The following is a 27,596-nucleotide window of genomic DNA, read 5'->3' as shown; positions in this document are numbered from 1 at the left end:
ATGCATAATTCCATGAGTTTGTTTACAATGCTCAAGCAGAGTATTGTGTCCAATGGCTTGGACAGATCAAGGTAGGCTGTATGTACCATTGTGCTCTCATCCATTGCTTCGGTAACCTTCTTAAAGATGTTTGCCAAGCTGAGTAGGCATGATCTTCCCTTGATGAAATTGAACTGAGTTGGAACCAGTGTCTGAAGGTTTCCTATGTCATTAGTTACCATTTTTGTGATAATTCCTTCCATGGCTTTGCATATGAAAGTAGTCAGACTTATGGGTCTGTAGTGTTCGAAATCCATAGATGGTCTGTGCTTGGGGAGAGCGGTATGACCATTGCAGTTCTCTGTTCATGTGACACAAAGCCTTACTATAGGCTATGGTTGAAAAATGTCTCCAGAGATCCTGATAGGTCATGATGTTAAGTTGTCAATCTCGCCTTCATTCTTGCTTGATGGGTTTGGAGCCGATCCTCGGCTCCGACTCGGCACTTTGCTAAGCTCGAGAGTCACTTTTACCAGCTCGTGGCAGCCCCATATCCCATGATGCAAGGCGGTAAGTACCTAGATCTCGTTTGCCGCTTCGCTGATGAGGTCCTCCTTTTGCCAGCTCCTGGTAAGTGTTTTAGATAATACTATTTTTGCCCCTTTTTCACCTTAAAACTTTATATTTAACGTTTTTAGTTTAGATTAAGTCCCTTTCGGACTAGAATATCCCTCACTCCTTAATTTTTTTAGTCAGGCCTTCTCCCCTCCCATCCCCCCCCCCTTGTTAGGGTGTGTGTGTGTGTGTGAGAGGTTAGTTATCTGATTATTTTTGGGATAACTGGTTCTTGGGACTGTGTTGTGTGTGTTTCTGCAACCATGTCCAAGGAAAGGGTCTCAGGCTTTAAGAAGTGTGACTCGTGCTGTCAGAAGATGTCTCTGACAGACGGTCACACTTCTTGCTTATACTGTCTGGGACCTCTCCACCTGCAGGACTCCTGTGCAATTTGTCATTCCTTTAGCCAGAGAGTCCTGCAGGAGAGGAGAAACAAATTGATTTTAAGGGGCCTACTTAAACCGGAGGGCTCTCCAGCTAAGTCGGCTCCGAGTAAGACTTCCAAGTCTTCCAAGGCCCAGGCTTCTGTGTCTAAGCCTGCGGCCTCGGTTCCGACTCTTTCAGAGTCGAGATCGGCTCCGGCTGGAGCCGATCCTGGTTTGCACAAACCTTCGGCACTGATGGCTATCGGTGCCGATACTGGTTCGGTCACATCGGTGTCGGCTCCGATTGGTTCCAACCACCATGTGGCTCAGGCTTCGGTGTCGGCGCCGACCGGCTCCGACACCCTTACCTTTATGTCTGTATCGGCTCCGGCCGGAGCCGATGCATCGAGACCTTCTGTCGGTGCCGAAAAGTCTTCGGCTCCGACTGCATCCATGGTTTCGTCGGCTCCAATGGTTCCTTCGAGGAAGAGGTCCAGGTCCCCTTCCTTGGAACTGATACTCTCGGCTCCGGCCTCACCTCTCCTCTCGGAACGGAGCCATCGGAGCCGATCATCTAGGTCATCCAGGCTTTCTGACCATGATTTAGAGAGGGTGGTCAGTAGATTATTAAAATCACAGGCACTGGCCCAGATGCTACATAGTCAGTCTCAACAGACGACTATTAGTCCACACCCCCTTGTAGTTCCTCCTTCGACTCTACCTCAGAGTTTGGAGCTGGAGTCTTCGGGAATAGTTTCTGCTATGGCTGAGGGACAGATACCCCCCCTTCTGCTCCCTCAGCCTCTACTCTTATCTCCTCTTCGAGACCTTCCTTAGAGGGATTCGGTGGTCGGGCTTCCCTGGTCTCCTCCGAGGGGGTGAGTGGCATCAGACCCTTGTCCGACCCCACTCTTCCCCTTGGAGCCTCGGCCTTGGTGAGCTCGGCTCCGACATCTGCCTCGGAGCCTTCCCTTTCAGTGGGCCCTGGAGTTCCGGTTTCTTCGGAACGGGTTCTCTCGGACCTCCCTGGGAGGGGAGCCTTCGAGGTGATGAAGAGTGTGCTGGCCACTGGACTCAGCCAGCAGTCTGTTCCCTTAGCTCCTCCCTCTACGGTGCCTGTCGATATCTCTGCCATCTCTCTTGCTCCCGGACCCAGAAATCCTCCGCCTCAGGTTTCCCCACTGGGAAGAACCCCCTCTTCCGAGGATTCTCCTGATCAGTCAGGGGATCCTCCGCGCAAGAGGACTTGTAAGAGGAAACACGTAGACTCCCCCGAGTCTATCACTTCAGATACCGACTTAGATGAGTCGGAGGGATCCCCAAGATCCCCCTCTGAGGATGTCTCCTTTTCAGACATCCTAGAACTCCTTAAACAGAGGGGAAACTGGCCCTCCAATAATCCCTCTGAGGATGAGTCTGTATACCTGGAGGCGTTTGGATCTCGGCCCTCCACCTCCTAGGTGTCTCCGCCTTTCGACCCCCTTATGCAGGTTATTGCTCGAAAGGCTTGGGCTGCTCCTGACTCTGTAGAGCCAGTTCCTAGGAGGCCTTCTAAATTTATTACTGCCCCTTCGGACAAGCAATTCCTTATGAAAGGTGTCCCTGCTGATGCCATGGTGGTGGCGGCTGCCACTAAGAAGGAACTTGCAGATCCTTCCGTACCTGTCCATCCTCCTAATAAGGACTCTAGGACCATGGATAGGTATGGTAAGCGGATGTTCTCTTCAGCGACCTTTGCTATGCGTTCGCTGAACTACTTATGTCACTTCACCAGACTCCAAAGGGACATCCTTAAGGAGCTAGGTGAAGTAGTACAGGATCCCACAGCTGCAGGGGCTCAAGAAAAAATTGCTTCGCAGCTAGGAACCCTTAATTCTATTGCTAACTCCTCCATGCGACTGATATCATATGCAGCAGATGGAGCGAGTAGGGCCGCAGGTACAGGTGTGGCTCTTAGACGCCAAGCCTGGATGTGGCTCTTTAATTTTGCAGATCCCTTTAAGGCGTCCTTCACAAACTCTCCCTTTGATGGGTCAGCTTTGTTTGGCCCTCAAGTGAAGGAAACATTGACCAGGTGTGAGCAGGACGGCAAGACTCTTTCTGCCGTAGGGGTCCGTTTTTCCACCCCTTCTAGACCTTACCCTAAAGGACAGAAGGGTGGCAAAATGTGGTTCCGCAAATCCCAAGGAGTCACGCCGGATACACGTGGTCAGTTTACCCCTAGAGGCAGAGGGTGTAACAATAACAGACGCTCTAGAGGCAGAGGGGTCCACAAAACCAGGGAAGCAGAGAGCCTCTCTCTGACAAGCCCTTTCAGCATCCCTGAGATGTTGCCCGACTGTCCATCCTTGGAGGCAGTCAGGGGAAGACTATCGCTGTACCCAGAAGCCTGGCTTTCCCTCACTCAAGACAGATGGGTACAGTCGATCATATCCGAGGGTTACAAAATTTCTTTCGAGGAAACTCCTTTCTCTCACTCAAATTCCCTTCCAGATGTACCACCCGGTCTAAGGGAAATTGCAGAGTTGGAAGTATTAAAACTTCTACAAAAAAGAGCCATTCAGCCAGTTACAACAGACCATTCAGAGCCGGAATCTACTCAAGGTTCTTTTTGGTCCCCAAAAAGACGGGAGACTGGAGACCAATTTTGGATCTCAGCAGACTCAACAAGTCTGTGAGAAAGACAAGATTCCGAATGGTCACACTTCAGTCAATTCTGCCCTTCTTAGAGAAGGACAACTGGATGTGCTCAATAGATCTTCAGGATGCGTACTATCACATAAAAATTCACAGACGCTCCAGAAGGTTTCTCCGCTTTCGGCTGGGGTCCAGTCATTTCCAATTCAGAGCCCTGCCCTTTGGTCTCACTACAGCCCCCAGAGTGTTCACCAAATGTATGGCAGTGGTCACGGCTCACCTGAGACGTCAAGGATTCCAGGTGTTTCCGTATCTCGACGACTGGCTCCTTTCAGCCACCACCAGGCATCAACTTCTTCAAGCCAGGGATTACACAATAAATCTTTGCACTCAATTGGGAATCTCGATCAACTACGAAAAATCCTCCTTATTGCCCTGCCAGTCTATTACTTTCATAGGCGCAAACTTAAACACTGTTCGGATGTCAGCTACCCTCACAGACCAAAGAATCTCAGATATACAAAGTCACGTGAGAATCATTCTAGCCAGCAAAAAAGTACAAGCCAGAATGGTTCTAAAGGTGTTGGGCCTCATGGCTGCGGCCATTACCCTTCTTCCCCTGGCCCGCTTCTACATGCGCCTTCTTCAGTGGATGTTGTTCACTCAGTGGTCTTACCAACAACTTCCTATGCGTCACCAAATACTGGTGACACAGATTTGCAAGAATCATCTTTCATGGTGGATTACTTCTCCCCAGATTCACCAAGGCAGACCCTTCGTACCCCCAGCCCCGATAGCCACTGTCACTACGGACGCCTCCCTGATCGGGTGGGGGGGTCATTATCAGGGCAGGATGGTTCATGGGACGTGGCAACCGTTCGAATACCACCTGCACATAAATGTCCTAGAGATGAGAGCAGTGCTTTTAATGTTGCAAGCCCTCAACGACTTTCTTCCCTTGGGGACAATTGCAGTCCACACAGACAACATGTCTGTAGTATGGTATATCAACAAACAGGGCGGAACCAAGTCCTACCCCTTGTGTCGAGAAGCGCTCAGACTTTGGCAATGGGCGATCTCCTCTCATCGGTTTCTGGTAGCAACGCATATCCCTGGGAAAACCAACATTTTAGCGGACAGATTGAGCAGAGCTATTCTCATGCCTCACGAGTGGTCTCTCAATCAATCTATAGTGGAGGAGATTTTTCTAGAATGGGGCCGCCCATGTTGCGATCTTTTTGCTACTCCCCAAAACAGCAAATGCCCAGACTTCTTCTCTCTCTTCCCACTGCCAGACCATCCCCCCAGAGACGCTCTGACCCAAGATTGGCCCCAGGGACTTCTTTATGCCTTTCCTCCCTTTCCGCTGATTCCACAAGTAATCCAGAAAGCCACCGTTTTGAGAGCCAAAATGATTCTCATTGCTCCTTATTGGCCTCGACAAATTTGGTTTCCGTTCCTCCATCGTCACCTTTTGGTGCAGCCGTGGCATCTGGACCCAGTGCCAGACCTTCTGATTCACCAATCGGGTCAGCTGCACCGGTCTATCCTTTCTCTCAACCTCACAGCATGGTTGCTCCACTTCCTTCCTTAGCCAGGCTTCCTATGATCTCTAATCCTGTTAGAGACATCATAGTAGCTTCCCTAAAATCCTCCACTAGGAGGATTTATTCTAGCAAATGGAAACGCTTTTCTTGTTGGGCAAAAGCTAAAAATATTGATCCCTTTACTGCTCCAGTGCAAGCAGTTTTGGATTTCTTAGCGGAAATCTTTCACGCGGGCTCCTCTTCTTCCACGGTCAAAGTTCAGTTGGCTGCTATCTCGAACTTTCATGTCGGGTTCGCAGATCACAACATTATGTCCCACAGGCTTTGTAGAGCCTGCTTAAAAGGAATTTTTCTCCTGAAGCCTCCAGTCAGGAGTCCTCCTCCTCAATGGGACCTAAATTTAGTGCTGACATCCTTGATTCTTCCTCCTTTCGAGCCAGCTGTTTCATGTTCCCTGAAATTTCTTTCATGGAAAACTTTATTCCTGGTTGCTATTACATCGGCTAGGAGGGTGTCTGAACTTCATGCTCTATCTGTTCGCCCCCCCTATTTAGTCTTCCACAAAGACAGAGTATCATTGAGAACTAATCCGACCTTTTTGCCTAAGGTCGCCTCAAAGACTAATTTGAATCAGGCTATTGATCTTCCTGTATTTTTCCCAAACTACTCAAACAGATCGAAACAAAAATTACATTATCTTGATGTTCACCGCCAACTCAGATATTATTTGGACAGAACAAAACAATTCAGGAAATCCGATCAGCTCTTTTTTCTTATGCTGATAACAAGAAAGGCCTTCCTGTCTCAAAAGTGACCTTATCTAGATGGCTTTCTTCTGTCATCTCTGAAATTTATCAGCTCAGGGGAAAACAGCTGTGCTCGAAACCTAAAGCGCATTCAACCAGAAGCTTAGCCACTTCCACAGCTTTTCAAGCTAGACTTCCATTAGACACTATTTGTGCAGCAGCCACTTGGGCCACTCCTCATACCTTTGTTTCCCATTACAAATTGGATTTGGCCTCCAGGGACAGAGCCAGTTTTGGCTCTACAGTTCTCAAGAGTCTGTTCCATTGAGCCACCCAGGATAGAGGTGCTAGGGACGCGGTCCCATCAAGCAAGAATGAAGGCGAGATTGACAACTTAACATTGAGAAGTTATGTACCTACCATAACGTTCCATGTTAGTTGTCTTCTCTCGCCTTCTTTCTTGCGACCCTCCCTCCTTCCCCCTGGCCTGGACAGACCTTTCTCTCTACATGGAAGTATGCTTTTGAAGACCATACAGTGCTGGTCCTCCAACCATCCTTCAGGCTTTTTTCTCTCCTTCTTTCTTCCTTTTGGAAGTTATTTATGCTAGGTGTTATTGCCTATAGACAACAAACGAGATCTGGGTACTTACCGCCTTGCATCATGGGATATGGGGCTGCCTCGAGCTGGTAAAAGTGACTCTCGAGCTTAGCAAAGTGCCGAGTCAGAGCCGAGGATCGGCTCCGAACCCATCAAGCAAGAAAGAAGGCGAGAGAAGACAACTAACATGGAATGTTATGGTAGGTACATAACTTCTCATTTCATGCTATTTAGGAGATATCATGGGATATTATCTGGGCCCATTGATGCAGTGTTTTTAGCCTTGGAGAGGACATTTAGGGCATGCTCCATAGTGATAGCTGTGGGTGGGATATGTTTGTTGGAATTTCTTTAGAGATGGGAAAGAGGAGTAATATTGGAGCTGAATTTCTCAGCAATTAAATATGATGCATCTTCCGGCTCCATGTAGGTGCTGCCATTTACCTTTAGTTCTGTACATTATTGTGCACTACCTTTGTGGTTGCAGACATAGCTAAAGAAAGCATTATGGCTGTCCTTGGCCAGGAAGGCTGTTCTCACCTCAAACATAAATAGAATATGTTGGAGCAATAAATATGTATTGTAGAGAACACCACTTCCTTGGAATAGTCTTCCTCTCCACATATAACAAGATACTTCCCTTGCACTATTCAAATGTAACCTGGATGAATAGATTGGTTGCCACAAATTCATCCCAGTTTAGTACCATTGTACCTCACAGATAGGAGCAACATGTTCTGCTTGTCTCTGGGTTGCTCATTCTTAAAGTGCAAGGTCTAAAAATGTCATGGGGATGTATTGCTAGGCTTCTAAAGATCATCACAGATCAGTAGTCATTTACTGGGCACTGACTGCTGATCACTACCACCCCCAGGCCAGGTTATAGGAGTAGATCCTGGTTTCCCATTTTATTCCTTTCATAATTGGTGAGGAGTCCCTAAGGTTAGGGATCTCTCATACCCACTGGAGTCAGCTAAATTTTCAAAAGGAATCTTCTCCTCCTCATCACATCTGCCCATGGTTGCCAGTCCTGCCAATGGTCTCTCACACACATTAGTGCTATTCTATCTTGCAAGAATATAAACACTAAAACCTTCAGCACTACAGATGCTGAGTCCTTAACTGGAAAGGGTACCCCTATAAGAAAACCAAGAACCATTCGTAATGGGAAGCGGGGTAACTTCAGCCACTGATTGCTTTTATTGGAAAACATGGAAAACTCAGTCAGCCAAAGCTAGTAGGCAGTGTTTTGTCAAAGACTTTACTTTTTAATAAATAGCATTTGTGTGATCCTAAAGCTTGAGTGCCAGTTAGATTCAAACATTTTTTTTGGAAATACCTGCAGTGGTGCCATCCCAAACAAATCCAGCAAAGTGTTGGTGCCTCTGATGATGGTCACTTCAGCTTCAGGCCATATCAGTAAATGCAGATTGTAGAGGACAATGGGAGGAAGAAAAATATTCCCAAACCTATTTCTTCCTCATATTTCCCTTTTGTTTATCAGTGGAGTACTGCTGGAAAAGCCAGGAAGACCATGAAGCCTGACAAGTTTCTTTACAGTGGCAGGTACAGCAGAGGATCTTTTTCTTGAGGGGAAGAAGAGCAAGGTTTTAAGGCTTGGCACTCCCAGCTGGAAATGTATGGCCATATTGTGTTTAGAACGGGAGAAATGGAGTCAACTCCTCAGCTGATTTCTGGGGAAGGGAGGTAGATTGACCCATTGTTGTGTTATTTGTCCCTTAGAAAAGACTGTAGGTTGATACAGTAGCATGACTGATTGTAGTATGCACATGGGCACACTAACAATGGTCACACCAGGTAATGAGCATCACTGTAACTGGGATCTGGACCTGGAAGTTTAACATGGATGGTAATGTGCATGCACTGTGGTCAGTATTGTGTGCTCCATTCCCAGCATAGACATCAGATCTGTGAGGGATGAGGTTAAGGTTTAATTAAAAAAATCCCTGCCCTTGCCATTGAGTGGGGATATGCCTTGCAGGGCTGCCTTGTATTTCTGTATTCTAAGGACAGTTAGGGTCTTCCATTAAATTGTGGGTAGCTGCAGTCCTAAGATGAAGCTAGGCCCACAGGCTGTGGGACAAGCACAACCGTGGAGTGTGAGCTGGCAGAAAGTGTGGTTGGTGAAGGTGTGAACATTTCTTCATGGCTGCCTGTATAAAGGGTCTGTTCAGTTGTCTCTCACCCACAAGACAACAAATGGGCCATAGACCCATAGAAGTGGCTGATGGCCAACAGTCATGGAAATGAAAAAGTGTGCCTCATTCTTAAGATTTAGCTACTAATAACCTTTTTTTGGGAAGATTGCTTGGTAACCATTTGAATGTTTGAGATTCATAACTGTGGGTCCTCAGAACAGTACAGCCTGTTTTAAAGGGTGAACAGCAAGTTTTAATATTCACTGTTCCCCTTTTGAATCACTACTTTTAGCAAATCAGAATTTAGGGGACCAGATTTTTCATCTTATGTAGCAGGTGGGAATCTTTCAGAAAGTGAACTAGATTTGCCTAACCAACATCTCATTGAATTAGTTTTCTCATTCTCAATATATACATATGAAGATGTGATCTTAGCTGCTTGCATCAATTCTGATACCCTACTGCTAAAATTACCAGTCCTTGGATATCATACACTTTGTAAGCTGTAAACTTTTTTGAGGTATATACATTGATACACATTTATATACGCATACATACTTTATATATTGTGTGTGTGTGTGTGTGTGTATGTATGTGTATATATATATATATATATATATATATATATATATATATATATATACACACACACACATGCATATAATTTATTTATTTTTTCCTAATGCCACATTCTTAAGACAGACTTTGGATCTTCTCTCCTCATGTTGCTTACTCAGAGAGATTCACCAAGTCAAGAAAATAAAATAAGTAATGCAGTATGGTGTCACCTGCCAATAAAGAAGCACTTGCTATAGAAACTGACAGTATTTAATATTTTTGTTTCCTTTATTAAAAGTAGAGTAATAATTAGAGAAGATGATGTAATTAAAATATCTGAACTTTGACTTGCATATTAAATTTGCTTCACTTATGACAAAGGTTTGCCTTCTGTGCAGAGCTAAACAGTTTGTGCCCAGTATCACAAAGATCACAGTAACTAGGACTTGCATACTACTGAGGCTTTTATATGTTTCTAGAGACCTAACAAGTCTTTACTTAGTAACTTTATCCAGTTTGAACAAAGATTCAAGTTAGCAGAGGTCCTTGAGCTTGAACTTGGGTAGTATGAAACCATCACGATTTTAAGAATTGCATGCCCAATTTTGTGTTATCCAGGTGAAACCTTTCTTTTAAGTCATTATTTGAATGGTGTGTGTGTACCTGCTTCTAATCTGCTGTCTGTAGACTCATTTCTTACCCAGACTGCATTATCTCTTAATTGCTAAGGAGGCTATTTTTCAGCTTAGTTTGAAAACATTGTCCCTGTCTCACTTCAACAAAGCACTCTTAAAGATCCAAAATGGAATATCATTAAAAGTATGCTGTTTTGGTCTTTGCATGATATGTACAGTTGGTTATGTAAAGCAATTTTTTTATACATTGGAGGCGTTTGCTACTGTTGAAAATTTAGTTTAAAAATACACTTGTGTCCATAGGGTTCTCATGTTGTTACTGCAAAGCACGATCACAGGTAATATGGTAACACGTTTTGAGGTACAGTAATAAGTATGAAACTCTGGCATTATTGACTGGCTGTAATCTTAAAATACAAATATAAAAATAAGGGGATACTTTTCTCACTGTACACTAATTCACTTAAACAGTGAATATGAAGAACTAGTGTTGCAGCCACAGGAAAACTGTTAATTTAACGTCTCTTGTGCAGTTTGAAGTATTCTTGGAGACTTCCTGCAACCAGAACAGTGTCACCAAAACATGTAACATGATGATGTTATTCTGCTGTACCATCTACATTGTGTTACGTATCAGGGTATAGACACAGAAGTATTTAAAAGTATTTTATATTCCTTATTTGCACTACATTCCAGTGCATTGGTAGTCCACATTAATGCAAAAAGATGGCAAAAACTGCCCATTTAAGAAAATGTAAAGTATAAGACAGACCTCTGAACTCGAGAGTTAAGCTCCTCTTCAAAAAGGTACTTTTTGCCAACTCTGCCCTAATTAATGCTACAACTGTATGGTGCTACCTGAGCTAGAATAACTTCATTTCACTCATACTCTGTGATGTCTCAGTGATTTGTCATTATCATAGACAAGTACTAAAATGCTAAACTGCTTAGTTTCCATATATATATATATATATATATATATATATATATATATATCCCCTGATTCATGTTTGTTTACTCGTGTCCATCTCTTGCTGTATACTAGATTAAAACAAATTCTTGTCAGCCACTAACACACTTAAAATATATTAGCATTCAAATTGTGAGCAGAAAATTTGTGTAGTTTGTATTTTGTCTCACGATTGTGTTTTTTCTCAGAATGTCCTATTGGTCTTGAATCAAAAAAGCATGTATTGTAGTTGAAGATCTTCCTACTTTGCTATACCATTGCAGTATGTATATCAGGCAGCACACATTGTCACTAGCTCGACTAATTGGCGCATGCTAATAAAATGAGCATTTATGCAGTTCACATAGGGATATCTCTGTAACTTGTATTTTTTTTATTTGCACCCTAAATATGCAAGCACATCATTATGTATTGTACTTGAATTTATTGCTTTATATGCTTGCAGTCATTTATGTGGAACTTTTTTTCTCCCCATGCCTCTGTTGAAACAGGTTATGCCCAGTCAGAAATTCCCAGTTAAAAAAAACAAACCAGGAAGTGTTTGTTCAGTCTTTTTGCAGAAAATCTCCTTGTTGAACAAACTGAAAACTATGTTAATTTTATAAAGGCAGAAATAATATTTGATTATATTTACTATACCAGGATTCCATTTGTAAATATTTTAATTACTGAGCCTGATCTTTGTTTTTGCTATATACAAAACATATTTGCAAGAGGTTAATTAGGAAAAAACAGAATGTAGTGTAACAATAACTGACAACGTCTGTGTGGTGCATTGAAGATTTTCCCACGGTTGGTGTGGTTTAATCACTAGGGTGAAGCCAGAGTAATTAAACAAAGCCAACCGAGGATAAATCTTCAATATACCACACCATAGAGTCAGTTATTGCTATTATAGAATGACATTATTAAAGAAAAAATGACTTACTTTTCTTAAATAATGTCTTTGTATAACGGCACCGTGGTAGTGGTCTGCCTTTTTTTGGTATCCTGGGGCTTTCTTGATGTACTGCATATGCATACACTTACACAATACATCAATGCTTTGGAAAGGAAGCAATGGAGAAACTTTTTTAAATTAAAAAAAAAATAAAAGTTTGAAATTTGAACCATTGACAGGTACAAGAGAGAGACCAGATTGAGAAAGCACAAAGAAAATCAGGTACATTTCTTTAGTTTTGCATAACGTACCTGATTTTCCTTGTACTTTCTCTGCCCTGTCTCTCTTGTACCTCCATATTGTCTGGATTTCATTCTTTGTTTGTGAAAGGTGAAAGAACCAGACTTTTTCCATTGGTATATGCTCAGATTTACAATGGGCATGCTGATTGGGCTCACCAATCAACGTGCCATGTTTTGAATGTTACTGTCCAGTCATTGTATAATACAGGTTTAACCCTGTTTATAAGTCTGATCATCAAGATTCAGTTGATAATGTTTGACTGATTCATCTAGTGCTTTTGTTCAGGTTTATTAAAATGCTTAAATCCTAAACACTGTACAAAGATTTAATTAAAACTGCACAAAACATATTATTAAACAACATTGCAAAAATGAGAATGCAATACTGCAATTGAATCAAATTTTAAGACCCATTGAAATGATGCAAACATATGAAAAGAAAGGGATTAAGCCATCTAAACATGACTACAGAATAAAAACATGCTGAATGGCTAAGAAAAAACATACAAAACACTTTTTACATTGTCAAAGCCACGAGAATTGTTGTTAAAACTTGAACACAAAATGATGATAAAAAAAACTGTAAAGAAGAATGGTCAAATGTAAATTGAAGCAAATGACTCTGAATTTGTTTATTTAGACTTAAAATCCAATTCAATCTGTAATGTATAAATGCATAAAATATCAATAAATCTGGGAAAAATCAGATTACAGTCCTACTCAGTTAATCCCAAGAGTATGCACAGGATTGCAATTAGATCTAAATGTTTAAATGAGAAAAGTCATATAAAGAAATAATATACACTAGAAGTAATCAGACTATCAAAGTTACAGATCAAAAAAAATCTTATTATGTTTTAAAAACCATTACGATGATATTCATAATAATAACTCCTCTACAAGTGATAACAACAGTCTAGACAACTTTCTTGCTAATAATATTCAAAAGAAACTATCCAAACACGTTATTAATAACATAGATAAACCCTTTTCCTTTAAAGAATTGAAGGAACAAATAAAAAAATCTTAACACAAAAGGCACCAGGGCTAGATGGCCTAATTCCAGAATTTTACAAACTCTTACCCGATAACATCTTGAAAATCTTAGTACATTCCAAGAAGTTAAAACTACAGCAAACATCCCTCCCTCATGGAAATCTTCTATCATCTCTCCCATCTTAAAACCAAATAAAGACCCTACCCATTGCACATTATACAGGCCAAGCTCTTTGCTTAACATTGACTGTAAGATATTCAAGTCTATCTTAGCAGACAGATTAAATATTCTTTCATTGTTAATTTATGAAGACCAAACCAGGTTTATCAAAAACAGAAATGTACAAGGCAATGTAATTAGATTACTGTCCTTAATAGACTTATCAAACAAGAAGAAAATTAGCTTTTTTAAGATGAAGCTTTCGACTCCCTAAATTGGCCATATCTGTTTAAAGCTCTGCAAAAATACAATTTCTCCCCAGACTTTGTAAGATTAATTAAAACACTATATGAAAAGTCCATAGCCTATGTAAATACTGGATCTTATCTACCTAGCCCATTTAGAATATTAAGAGGTACCAAACAGGGGTGCCCCCTTTCCCCATTACTCTTTGCCCTTGCTATTGAGCCTGTTGCAAATTATGTTAGAAGTAATGACAGTGTTAAAGGATATAAAGTGTCAGACAAATTATCCCCCAATATACAACTGTTTTCTGATGACCTAGTAATAACTTGTAATGATATTGAAAATTCAGTAGATCACCTATTACATACATATTACACAACAAAACTTGGGCACTTCTAGTGAATGAAAATGTTACTATGAAACTTAGATCAAAAAGAGACATTAAATGGGAGGGAACACATATTAAATATCTAGGTATCATTATTGAATCTAATTATACAAAATCACTCGCATCTAATTACCAACTCATAAACTCAATTACTAGTCTAATAGACAGTTGGAACAGTCTGTTCTTCACATTTGAAGACAGGCTAACTTTAATCAAAATGATACTATTACCTAAAATCTTATTCATTGGCCAAGCTCTAATACTTCCCCCACCTGTCAGAATTAAAGAGAAAATTAATAACTTATTACTTAACTTCATTTGGTATCCCCCAAAGCCAAGAATTTCTCTTCTCTGGCACACCACAAGCTGGGATGAAGGAGATATAGGGTTTCCAAATATTGATTTTTATTTAACCTCTGCATTTATTAACATAGAGTTGCTTTGGAATAATACTTCTTATATGTCATATTAGAAATCAGTGCATGAAACCTTACTTCATAATAGTAATAGGACATTGCTTGAACCATATACTCAAGTACAGACAAACGTCTTTATATGGATTTTAAACATATACATTCAAAGTGAAAGGTCAAAACTTGTTCTCACACCTCTTATAAACCAAATATTACAGCTGTTTAAAAAGCTTATGTTTTCTAATCAATTAAGAATTTATTAATAATTATGCTTCCTATTGCTTACACAAATGAATGTTTGGTATCTTTCGATACTCAGAAAATGTTAGAATTTAAAAAGGGTGACCAATTATATTGGAATCAATTTCTCTCAGCGAATAAAATAAGTTCTGCAGACTATTTGATCAGCACATTTTAATGTTACTAAAAATTGGAAATCCCAATCTACTCTTGTCTTTAAAGCTGAGTTTATTCATCTTGTGAAATACATTTATAAGAATGAGGTTGGTATTATAAAAGCAAGGATTAACAACACAACCCATCATTTAATTTCTTGGACAAAACTGTCTAAGGTATTAGAGAAATATTAATTGTTCTCCTATGTATATTCTTTTTTTTAGTTGTTATGGACATTGTATATAGTTTGTTTTTGCTTGTTAGTATACTGTTAAGTTATAGTGTTATAAAATGATTTAAACATTTTGGGAAAAATGCTTAAACAATTCATATATTTTATGTAATAAAATGTTCTGCCATATGTTCAGCTATATGCAGTACGCTCAGTAACAAGGCATAGATTGCTGGAAATAAAACTATGTATTGAGGAAAGAAGAACAGAATTAAGTGCAAAGAGCAGATTCACATTTAAATGTTTCTGTAGTATTTAGAGTGTGGTTGCTTTATTCATTAACATGTTAAATTACAAGAGGTGAAACTGTAGTGAGCGACAGTCAAAAGAGAACTGACCATGTAATGGCATCCCTTTAAATCCAACAGACATTTAATCCCAAAGTCATAAAAACATTTGATAATTAAAAAAAAAAAATATATATATATATATATATATATATATATATATATATATCTATATATATATATATATATTTGCTATGGGAATAACAACCTAAGACATCCTGCAACAAAGGAGAACATTGACTAAGACTCAATGTTTTTAAGTCATGGTATTTTAAGTGAGGGCATCTCCCGGAATAAAAAAATTCGGACTCTGTATTCTCCGTTTGTAGCAGGTTACCTTAGCTATTGCCATGGGCACAGGAGGCTTACAAACTTGTGCTCTGAAATACCTGCAGACCTAAAGCCATAATAAGTAAGTTCACAAATACTTTTAATACATTTTGATTTTCTTTAATATTTAGATCTTTCCCACACAAAGGTAAATGTTTGAAAGTTAGCAGTCTATAATTTTAATGGTAAATACCTAAATGTGTGTTAGCTTGTTTGAAATTATAAGGAGAAGTTTGTATTTGTAAAAGTAGTTACCTTCTAGAAGTAATTTGTATTACATCATGGTCTGAAATCCATGACACAAATATATTGCCCTGTGTATCATTTTTTATAAGGGCATCACAATAGCAATGAGTTATTTTTAAAGTAACCATTGCATTTTCTTTAGAATTATATTTTATTTTATTTGTGCTCATTTGCCAGGTTAGAGCACTGGTCTCCATAGATCTTTTTCAGACTCAGCCCAAAACCACTCTCTGGTTAAGTGATTTGCTCAGAGTCACACAGACAGTGGAAGCTGAGGGAATCAAACCCTGGACCACATAAAACAGTTTGTTAACAGCTCCTTAATCCTCTGCCGCAACTGCTGTGTATCTTCTGAACTAACTGCTATCCTGCCTCATCACTATTCAAATTGAAGGACCATGCAGTGTCCATTTTCTGAGTGCTCAGATGTGTCCAGAAGGTCTTAAATGTTCATCTGACAGAAGTGAATATTCCATTCAGTTCAAGTGGCATTCAGATCTTCTTCAGTCCCATGTGAAACAGCAGTTGCTTGGTAACATCAAGGCACACTTTGCTCGCTGTGAATTGTTTGCCCTGCGACTTTACTGTAGTCATAGTGAAACTTCTGGTGCATAATTAAAATGTAAATGTTATATCTTTAAGCAGAAATTTGCTTTATAGGTAGCCATGGCACTGTTATGAAGAGGTGTAATGTGGAGTACTGGGCATGATTTTGTTATTGTCATGGCCTTTACCTTAGATATTTATTCATTGCCTTTGAATTGACCTGAATGAGCTTTGGACTCCCATCATCTTAACCAAAGACTTTCATTTGAAGCCTGGTATGATTCTACACTAGTGCAGCCCTGACTTGGCTTGTGGTTATTAAGCCATGAGAATTAAACTCTGAATGTGATGTTGTCAGTCTCACCTTTATTCTCACTGTTGGGTCGTATCCGATCCATTGGATCTGTCTCAAAAGCTCGAGGCCTTCAGCAAAGCTCGTGGGCATTCTTCCTTACCCATAATGCAACTACCTAACTTCCTCAGATCTCATTTGCCGCTCTGTGAAGGAGGTTCTGAAGTAAGCTCTGGGCTAAGTGCTTTACTTTCCTGTTACCATCCATTTAAGTTAGAGGACATTTTTCCCTCTATTTCCTAATCCCTTCCTTCTTTATCGTCCGTTTTAGAGGACAATTTCTTTAAAAAGAATGTCTTACTATCTTTACCCTTTAAAATATATGTTTCTCTGTCCGTTTAAATTAAAGGACTTTTCTAGTGTGCCCTTTTCTCTGTGTGTTAATTCTGTTAGTTGTTAAGAATGTCTCAAAAGCAAGAAGAGGAAACCTCTTGGTTTCAGGAAATGTGAGCAGTGTAGAAAGAAGATGCTTCTTAGTGATTCACACACTTTGTGTATGTATTGCTTGGGCCTCTTCACCTCCAGGAGGCTCCATATGCCATGGTTTTAACCAAAGGGCTGTTATGGAGTGCAAAAATAAACCTATTTTGAAGGGACTGCTGAAAACTCCTGTCACTGAGGTTATCTCACCGGAGTCCGCCACCAAGTCTGACAAATCTTAAAAACCTCAAAAATGGGCTTCTTCAGTGCAGAAGTCTTCCTCAGAGCTGAAGCAAAAAGCTCTTTAGACTCTCTTCTCCAACAAAACCCTCGGAGCAGACAGTTGTTGCTGGATCCAAGAGTTCATCGGAACAGCTGGAACCCATGGCTCCGACCTCTTCTGCTCCCACAGAATTTAGATATCGGAGCCATTCACCTTCATTGGAACTGATACTTTCTCAGCTCCCATCTCCCTTTTTGACAAAGTCAAGGTCTCCAACCCTTTCTACTTGGTCTACCAGGAGTTTGTCTGATGAAGATGTGAATAGGGTAGTGCGGAGGCTGCTAAAGACACCGGCCTTGACCAAGTTGTTATTGGATCCAAACCTAAAGGAATCGGATCAGGCACAATCCAATTCGGTGTCTGCTCCTCCACCGATCCGTCCCCTGGTTTTGGAGCCAGAAGATTTCAACGTCCAACTTGTGTCTGTATCGGATCCGGGACCCATAGGTTCGTCAGATCCGATGTCTGCCCCGAGTGTTTCCACCCAGTCAGAGCAGGAAACCTGTAGGAGCCAACACTCCCTGGTCGGGTCTGTGGAGCCGGTTTGGATCTCTCCGGATTTGACCTTGCCTCTGGGGGGGTTAGGCGCGGGTGAGTTCAACTCCTACCTCTGCCTTGGAGCTTTGGTCTCCTGCACTGGAGATTCCTTCTGCCCCGACAACCCTTTTTTCGGATCCGGGTGTTCTTCAAAGCAGGGGAGGACTGCCTTTGAGGTCATGAAGAGGGTTTTGACTACATCTCTGTCTAAGACGCAGCCTATCTCGGATCTTCCTCCCAATTCACAGTTGTCTTTGCCTTCTCACATTCCCTCTCCACAGGACCACAGAGACCCCAGACCTCAGTATGTCCAACAAGGGGACATCCCCCTCTTCTGATACTTTCCCAGACTGTCGCACCGAGGAGTTCCCTCAGAAGAGGACCTGCGGACCTGCAAGAGGAAGCATCTTGACTCCACAGAGGAGTCTATCGCATCCGTTATTGACCTTGATGAGGCAGAAGGGTCCCCACAGTCACCTCCTGAAGATGTAAATTTTAAAGCAAAGAGGTGACTGGCAGTCCACATCCCCTTCAGCTGAGGAGTCAGTATACCTGAAGGCTTTTGGGTTTCACCTCTCAAACTCTTGGGAGACCCCTCCTTCCAATGAGCTTATTGAATTAATCTCTCAGAAAGCTTGGGAGACCCCAGATTCCATAGAAACTATTCCTAGGAAGCAAATAAGTACATTACTGCCCCCAAGACAAACCATTCTTAACTAAAAGTGTAGCAGTTGTGGCCATGGTTGTGGTGGCGGCAGCCACTAAAAAGGAACTATCTGAGACCAGTTCTTCTATCCATCTTCCGAGTAAGGATTCCAGGACCATAGATAGGTATGGGAAGCACATCTTTTCATCAGCAAACTTTGCCTTAGGGTCACTGAACTACTGTACCCATTTTACCAGATTACAGACGAATCTGTTGAGGAACTTTCAGACTCCCTCCAAGAAACTGTAGCTGACGTGGTGGCAGATAAAATCACCACTCAGCTCGCCACACTCAATTCAGTTGTAAACTCTTCCATGAGACTCATATCTTATGCAGCAGATGGAACGAGTAGGGCTGTGGGTTCAGGTATCTCTCTCATGAAGCAGGCCTGGATGCGCCTTTGCGATTTCACAGAGCCCTTCAAGTCTTCCTTCATTAACACCGCATTTGATGGCTCTTCTCTTTTTGAGCCTAAGGTAAAAGAGATGCTTACCAGGTGTGAACAGGAAGGCAAGACCTTGTTTGCCATTGGAGTCATTTTTCCACACCTACCAGACCCTTTCCTAAAGGTCAGAGAGGTAGTTTAAAGATGTGGTTCAAAAAATCACAAAGGTCTTTCCAGGACACACAGGGTGAAAGTTCCCCTAGAGGCAGAGGGGGTAACAATAATGGAAGATGCCGCCTTCGTAGCATGGGAGGCCCGCAGAACCAGGGCTCCAGAGAATCTTTCTTTGGTGGGCCTTTTCAACGCTCCTGAAGGGTTGCCCGATTGCTCACCTCTGGAGGTAGTCAGGGGCGATTGTCTCTGCACTGCAAAACCTGGCAAAAGATTACAAATGGCAAATGGGTGCAAGACATAATATCCAGAGGATATATTATTCACAAAATAAAAGTAGAACAACACACAAAAATGGGCCATGCAAATCTGGAGTTCTCATTCACATTATATTTGAATGCATCTGGTACCTTGACATTTTGCCTTCAAGGATAAACTGCAAACAACACAATACTCCATTTTATACACCATTGCCCCTTGCTGTTAGGTTAGGAAGTTATATGTTATTCAATTACAAACACTCATATTATTTAAAAACACAATACCCATTCATCCATTGTACATATAAAATATATAACTAACTTAGATATGACACCCTTAATAATAATTCTTGTCAAATTCACCAGCAAATAACATTTTAAAACAATAAATGTTATAATATATATATATATATATATATATATATATATATATATATATATATTTATTATATATTATTCCCTTCTCCTTCCCCACACCCACAAACAATTCAGTTCCAGACAGTCACCCAGTCAGAAGGAACAAGCAACATTAGAAATTCAAAAGTTGCTAACAAAAAGAGTCATCCAAAAAGTCCCCGCAGACCAGAGAGGATCTGGAACTTACTCAAGATTCTTTTTAGTTCCAAAGAAGATGGGACTGAGACCCATCTTGGATCTCAGCATTCTAAACAGGTCTATGAAAAAGAGTAAGTTCCGGATGGTGACACTGCAGTCGATACTTCCATTACTGGAAAAAGACAATTGGATGTGCTGTGTACACCTTCAGAATGCGTACTACCACATATGAATGGAAAGGCGATTCAGTAGACACTTGCGGTTCTGGCTAGGAGCCAGCCACTTCCAGTTTTGAGCTCTGCTCTTTGGTCTCATTACAGCCCTCGGAGTGTTCACCAAATGCATGACAGTAGTGGCAGCTCACCTGAGATGCCAAGGATTCTTGGTGTTTCCATATCTGGGTGACTGACTCATAACTGCCCCAACCAGGCATCTTCTGCTACAAGCCAGGGACTATACTCTGCAACTCTGTTCCTCCCTAGGTATTACCATAAATTACGAAAAATCTGCTCTAGAGCCATGTCAGGCTTGGTCTTCATAGGAACAGAGATAAACACAACTACAGTGATGGCAAAGCTTCCACAAGACAGAGTAGATGACCTTTGTTATTATGTAAGACTGTTGTTAATCAGGGAGAAACTAGCTTCTAGAAAACAAGTTATTTAAGTACTGGGAAAAATGGCTGCTTCAGTTGTTCTCATGCCTGTAGCTCATCTCCACATGAGAATACTCCAGTGGTTACTTTTGACACAGTGGTCAGTTCTGGAACTTCCTGTGATGCACAAAATCATGATAACCAATTCCTGCAAAAAGGATCTCCAATGGTGGATTTATTCTCCGTTAGTTTCTCTAGGCTGTCATTTCATTCGCCCTCAGTCCCAAGCCATGGTGACCACGGATGCTTCCCAGATATGGGGGGGGGAGGGGGGGGCATTATCTGAGGAAGACAGTTCAAGGCATCTGGCAGGAGCATGAGGCTTATTTTCACATAAACATACTGGAGATGAGGGTGGTGCTTTTGACGTTGCAAGCATTTCAAGACTCCCTCCCTCTGGGAATGATAGCAATCCAGTCAGGCAACATGTCTATGGTTTGGTACATAAACAAACGGGAGGGGCCAGATTTTAGCCCCTTTGTCAAGAAGCCATGAGGGTCTGGCAGTGGGCAACATCTTCCAACCACTTTCTGATACCAATGCATATTCCCTGGAAATCCAGAGTAATTGCAGACAAATTGAGCAGAGCCGCATGAATGATCCCTCAGTCCGAAAGTTACGGAAGAGATCTGCTAAAAATGGGGCCAGCCTTGGTGTGATCTCTTTGTATCACCCACCAATTCCAAATGAAGCAACTGCTTTGCTCTGATCCCTCCTGCACAGGAGTCACCAAGGGATGCACTTGTTCACGATTGGCCCCGGGACTTTTTTATGCGTTTCCACCAATCCCTGTAATTCCCAAATTTCTGCAGAAAGCAAGTTTGTGGAGGACAACAGTAATCTTAATTACTCCCTATTGGCCTCAACAAATCTGATTCCCCTTTCTTCAGCCTTATGTACGGGGCAGACTACAGATTCTGGACCTTGCTCCTGACCTTCTGTCTTACCCCTCAGGAATGGTTCACCCCAGTCTGAACAATCTCAAACTAACAGCTTGGCTGTTCCAGTTCCCCTGATTGCCAGGTTTCCTCTTCTTTCCTCTCCAGTTAAACATATTTTGTTATCTTCCCGTAAATCATTTACACATAAATTGTACAGAGGTGAATGGAAGAAATTTGTTGCATGGGCCAGCAACAATCAGATAGATCCCTTTACTTGGCCCATACATTCTATTCTAGAATTTTTAGCAACATTTTTCAGTGAGGGTATTGGAGCAGCCACTATTAGAGTACAGTTGGCAGCAATTTCAAATTTTTCTTATTGAAGAAAATGGTTCTGGAGTCATGTCAAACAGACTTTCTAAGGGATTCCTGAAGGGATCTACAAGGATAAGACCTTAATGCAAAAACCTGTCACCACCTTGGGATCTGAATTTCATATTGTTGAACATTATCTGTCCTCCCTTTGAATCATCTGATACCTGTGAATTGAAGTATCTCTCCTGGAAAACACTCCTCGTAATAGCTATTACTTCAGCTAGGAGAGTTTAGGAATTGCAAGCTTTATCTGTCAAGCCACCATACCTAGTATTTCATAAGGACAGAGTTTCTTTACACACTAATCCCTCATTCCTACCTAAAGTTGTGTTAGAAAGTAACCTCAGTCAGTCTATTGAGCTGCTGGTTTTCTTTCCGAGCTTGCAAAATAAAGGTGACTATTCACTGCATCTTCTGGATATTCATAGACAATTACCTTTCTACTTACACAGAACTTCAGAAATCAGAAAGTCATATCAGCTGTTTATTCCTTATTCTGATATTACAAAAGGCCAACCAGTGTCAAAAGTTAACTTTTGCTTATTGTATCTTGTGTTGAGGTGCAGGCTTGCACTCAAGGGAGTTTACATTAATTGTATTGTTCAATTGTGGAGTGCTACATTATTCATAGTAAGCCATTATTTATTTTATTATATTTTAAATTTTATATATGTTGATTTATGTGGTCTGTTATATAACTTGTCAAGTGTGACTTTAACTAACTCATTTAAATATTTATTCAGTTATCAATGTATTTATTAAAATTTATTATAATGGTTTAATTTTAAGTAATAAGTGGGGTTGGTTAGGTTTCTTTAAGAGAGAATGTAATCTTATGAATAGTATAATTTTATAATTTTAATTTTAGGGTTTTTAATTTTAAATTTATATGTAATATTGATATGTTTAAAGTTTGAATTTATTGTTTAATAATTAATTGTATTTAGTTTAAGATTATTAGTGATGCATGGTATGTGGATTTATTATGCAATTATTTTTGCGTATTTTTTGCAAAGCAAAAATATATACATATTGTTGGTAAGGAACCTTTAAGTTAATTATCAATTAAAGTAAAATGCTTTTTTATCAGCATCACATGACGCTTTTTAGTTTTAAAAGTAAGGGCTGAGCATGGTCATTGTGTTGTTTGTTTTTCTGAGGAAGGAAACGCATAGTCGTTTCCGAAAACACAAATAAAAAGTGTGTTAAAAGGACTTCTGATTTCCATGACTGCTTGCGGTTTTGTTTTGGCAACATCCAGTTACATCTCCTCGTTTCTTGTGTTTTTAAGTGTCAAAAGTTACCTTGTCCAAATGGCTTTCACAATGTATATCCATCATTTACAGTTCTAAGAATAAAACTCTTCCTAACCCTGTTAAAGCTCATTCCTCTAGGTCAGTAGCTACGTCTGCAGCCTTTCAGGCCAGATTACCTTTGGATAACATCTGTACAGCAGCAGTGACATGGGCAAAACCTCATACTTGTATTACTGATTACAACGTGGATTTGGCCTCTAGGAGTGGAGCATCTTTTGGTTCTATGGTTCTGAGGAATATTCTTCCATGAGCCACTCAAGAATCAGGTAGCTTGGGACATGGTCCCATTAGTGAGAATAAAGGTGAGATTGACAACATCACATAAAGAAGTTATGTACTTACCATAAGGTTCCATGTGTGTTGTCTAGCTCGACCTTTATTCTCATAACCCACCCTCCATACCCCCTGCCTATACTCCTGGGAGACAGAGTAGTACTAATTGGATATTACAGGACTCTGTTGCCTCAGAAATTATGTTTTTGGTTTATCTATGAAAGCAGTTACCTCTATATGAGTTGTCAGGGGCACACAAGAGCTGAGGAAATTAGGGAGTTGCATTCTGAGTAAGGAAGAACGTCCATGAGTTTTGCTGAAGGCCTTGAGCTTTTGAAATGGCCGAGATGGATCCGATGGATTAGATCCGACCCATCATTGAGAATAAAGGTTGAGATGGACAACACACATGGAACGTTATAAGTACATAACTTTTTTTTGTATTTCTTGCTCTCATAGTAGTGTTTTCACCACATAGTCACAGAGTGATCTGCCATCACCTAACTCTGTTTAACATTTTGCAGCAGTCTTGCATTTCAGCACAGGTAATAAAGGCTATGAGTTGCTAATGAGTTTCATCCTGCAATCCTTTGATTTTCTCAGTTTCCTTTTGCCTATTTGACTTTTGAGGAAGTACTTTGTCAGATGGTACTGTCAGGCCTCAACTCATTTAGACAACTCGTTTAACAAAATACATCAGTAAAAATAGAACTTTTGTTTTTTTGTTGATCAAGGTTTGGAATTTGAAAATAATGCAGTATTCAGTGCAGAGCTGTATCCTAGACAGGGGAAGGGGACCCCCTACCCCAAGCCATTCTGGTGTCTCATCACTTGTCTCTCTCCACCCAATTACCATAAACACTTTTCAAAACTGTTAGCATGCATACTATTTCTTCACCTTTGAAATAAAGGCAGAGATAGGGATTTAATTTAAAACTGATAATTTAAATATCCTTTTGTTTATCAGTTTGGCCCTCAAGGCTAGTAGCATCTTTTCAGGGGAGACCCTTGTTGGTATTTATACTACTACTAGGGGAAATTTGGCTAGGGCATTAAGGACATTCACCTACTCTTTTTGATAGCTTAGGTGGATGTAAAAGATTTCACAACACCTGTCATTAATGCAGACAGATAGGGCCTTGGTTTAACATCTCATCCAAAGGGCGACACTCTCAGGAGTGCAACACCCCACCATCACCTTTAAAAGTGCACTGCAGTATCAGCAATCCATGGTGTGGGAGTAGAACTAGCAGTCTTCTGCTCCAAAGGCTGGTATGCTACCTGTTGAGCTACTAACACTGCTTTCAAATTCTGTAAAACAAACACTGACAGACATTTGCTAAACAAAACAGTTACACATTGAAAAAAGACTAAACATTAGCAGTAGTAAACTTCTCTTTCATTGAAACTCACATTCCTTGAAAATGCACTGAAACTCGCATTCAGTGAAAATGCATCCTTGTAGTTTTGAGTTTTTTTTCCATTAAGCGATAAAACAAAATGTATGAACCAACAAAAGATAAAATTACCCATTTCAAAATATTTAATTTAACTCTTATGACTAAGTGAACAGTCTAGTAGTTGGTGTACAGGATTAAGGCTCGTGTTTTCAGTAGCCAAGGTACAGAGTCAAAGCCTGAGCAAGCTAATTAACATGACATCCTTAACTAGGGAATTTCTCATGGGCACACACTTCAAGGCAGAACTCCATAGTACTTACTGAAGTTCATGGCAACACACCATTTTAATTAGTAAGTAGTTCTTTGGTTCATAGCAGCCCTAAAAGGGAGTTCAAATTTAAGTAAATCAAATGGCAGCCTTATAATGCACATTTGAGAAATCATTTCCTATGCAGGTATGTTGCATGCCCAGACCACATATGTTCTAAAGATGCAGGGTTTGTCCTTAAAGAAGAAATTAACATTTTTTAATTGCATCATTAAGATTAAATGTTGTGGTAACTCGTCCCCCCCCCAGCCAGCAGGTCCTAGGCAACTGCCTAGGTCGCTTGGTGCTGGATCTGGTTGATAGTGTCACCAGCCACTTTCTAACCTTTTCAGATACTCATTGTATAAGTGCTTAATAGGTTCTGCTGCATGTAATTACTAATGACTGCTAAGGGGTTGATGCACAGTGTTGCAGCCATCCCTGTGTTCATATGTGTGCTGAATACATATGAAACTACTAGCATAATTCAGCAGTAAATTCTTTCTGGGTCTGTTGTTGTGAGTGTAATTTACCGTTGTTTGTACATGAAGTGCCTTGCTGACACAGATCCAGAAGAAATATTGTTAGATTTGTGTTATCAAGGTGTCATTTCTTCCTAACAATACAACTTTATTTCATATTTAGTACTCCTTGCACCAGCAAACTGACATATGAATACAGCTAAGCTGCTTCAATGCCTTGTTGTTGTTAGGTGCCATTGAGTCGACAATGACTTGTGGTGCCTATATAGACAGTTTTTCTAAATAGTTTCCAGTCATCACAAATGTCTGTAAGGGTTGATGGTGACATGTTCATGTCTGCTGTTACTGTGTCAAGCCAGTGTATCAGAGGTCTTCCGCTCTTATGCTGCCCACTTACCATCCCAGTCATAACATTTTTCTCCTTTGATGCTTTCCTTTTCATCGTGTGTCCAGAGTAGGATAACTTGAGCCTTGACATCTGAGCTTTCAAAGTGAACTTTGGTTGGAGCTTGGCAATGACCGATTGATTAATTTTGTGTGCAGTCCATGAGATCGCAGTTTACACAACACCACAATTCAAAGACATCGATCTTCTTCCTATCATTTTTCTTGATTGTCTAACTTTCACAACCATAATGATACTGTTGGGAAAACAATGGAGTCTATGCTTTGGCACCACATAATCATGCAGTGCTTTACTGCAATCCAGTATCTTGCATACTGTAAGGTAACAGTTACTAAAGGCAATGTGTTTTCCAGTAGATCTGAGAATATAGATGAAGGCTTAATGGTATTTAAATGTTAAATGTTTCAGGTGTAATAAAGTGCCAAGGGCAAAACAAAATAGGACATAATGTAAGCCTTAATAAAATCTGAATGTGACCCAGTTATCCATTGTTATTAAATGAAACTCTTAATATGTCATTTTATTGAATTCAAGTAATGTGTTTAATTCAGGCACAGTAAGTATCTTTCTCTTGTGTATTAATTTAGGTGCTTCAAACAAAATCACAGTTAGTCAGAAACATTTTGAAGAAGCATTTAAGAAAGTGAAACCCTCTGTTTCAGAAAAGGTAAATATTATTGGTAATGTATTTTACCCTGAAAGGAATGCAGTATATCCTAAATAGTTATCTTTTTTTTTAAATTAGATACTTCAGTTTATGTTGATTTCTTGGTAATGAATATAAGGAGTGTACTTTTATCTTGCTTTGAAATAGTAAGTCTTTATGGTCCATTGCTAGACGTATTAGATTTTTAACTATGTGCCTTCGTTTTACTGGAGGGCATGGGGTCTGAACATCCTCATGTCAGCGTTTGACCCTTAGGATGGAAAGTGGGGGTTTAGATTAGGTTCATATTGGACTACTTACAAAGGCTGAGATTATGTAGGGAGATGATTACCAAAACTCGAGAGGGCATCATTGCTAATTTTACACTTGCCTTGTTGTGTGAACATTGCTTAATGATACCATTGCAAATTCTCACCCTTTGGGAAGAAATGACATACTCCAGTGACATTTCATATGAATCTCATCCTTCCATTGCTAACTCAGGGCACAGGCTCAAAACCGTGTTTCTTACAAAGATGGGCAAGGAGACAAAATGAGAACTTTCCAATTCAGAAGAGATTATACTCCTGACAATAAGGTTGTTCATAACGCGAGAAAAAGAAACATTTTTTTTTTTTTTTTTTTTTTTTTTTTTTGCATGAAGGCCAGAAATATTTCAGTGATCTGAAGTAGTTTACTTCATTTGTGTGGCCTGGTGGCTTAATGGTTAAGGTGTTTGCCTTACAAGGTGCAGGGTTTGAGTCTCACAAGGGATAATTGGCTAGGCTTAAAATGGCTCACAAGGGCAGTTAGCTTAGTACTAACCTATGAACCTATTTGGTCTTCAACCTGTGGGATACGGATCTGTATCTGATCCGAGCCGGCAAATATTACTAGCATCAGCTCCGAGCTCCAGACTCCTTCCCTTACCCATAATACACCTCCACTGCCTT

General features: G+C 40.5%; 1 protein-coding gene across 2 annotated transcripts in view; it reads left to right on the top strand.

Moving 5' to 3' along the window:
• Positions 1-27,596, top strand: part of NVL (nuclear VCP like) — a 1,985,423-nt gene that overhangs the window by 1,845,375 nt on the left and 112,452 nt on the right. For both annotated transcript variants that reach the window (XM_044058761.1, XM_044058752.1), the window contains one exon: positions 26,585-26,664. In XM_044058761.1, the coding sequence (XP_043914696.1) occupies positions 26,585-26,664 (80 nt within the window). The remainder of the gene's footprint in view (positions 1-26,584; positions 26,665-27,596) is intronic.

This window comes from Protopterus annectens, chromosome 1.part2 (assembly GCF_019279795.1).
Source record: "Protopterus annectens isolate FY-2018-M chromosome 1.part2, PAN1.0, whole genome shotgun sequence".
NCBI classification, from domain to species: domain Eukaryota; kingdom Metazoa; phylum Chordata; order Ceratodontiformes; family Protopteridae; genus Protopterus; species Protopterus annectens.
Note: the sequence above shows the minus strand (reverse complement) of the source record. Positions and strands in the feature narration are given on the sequence as shown.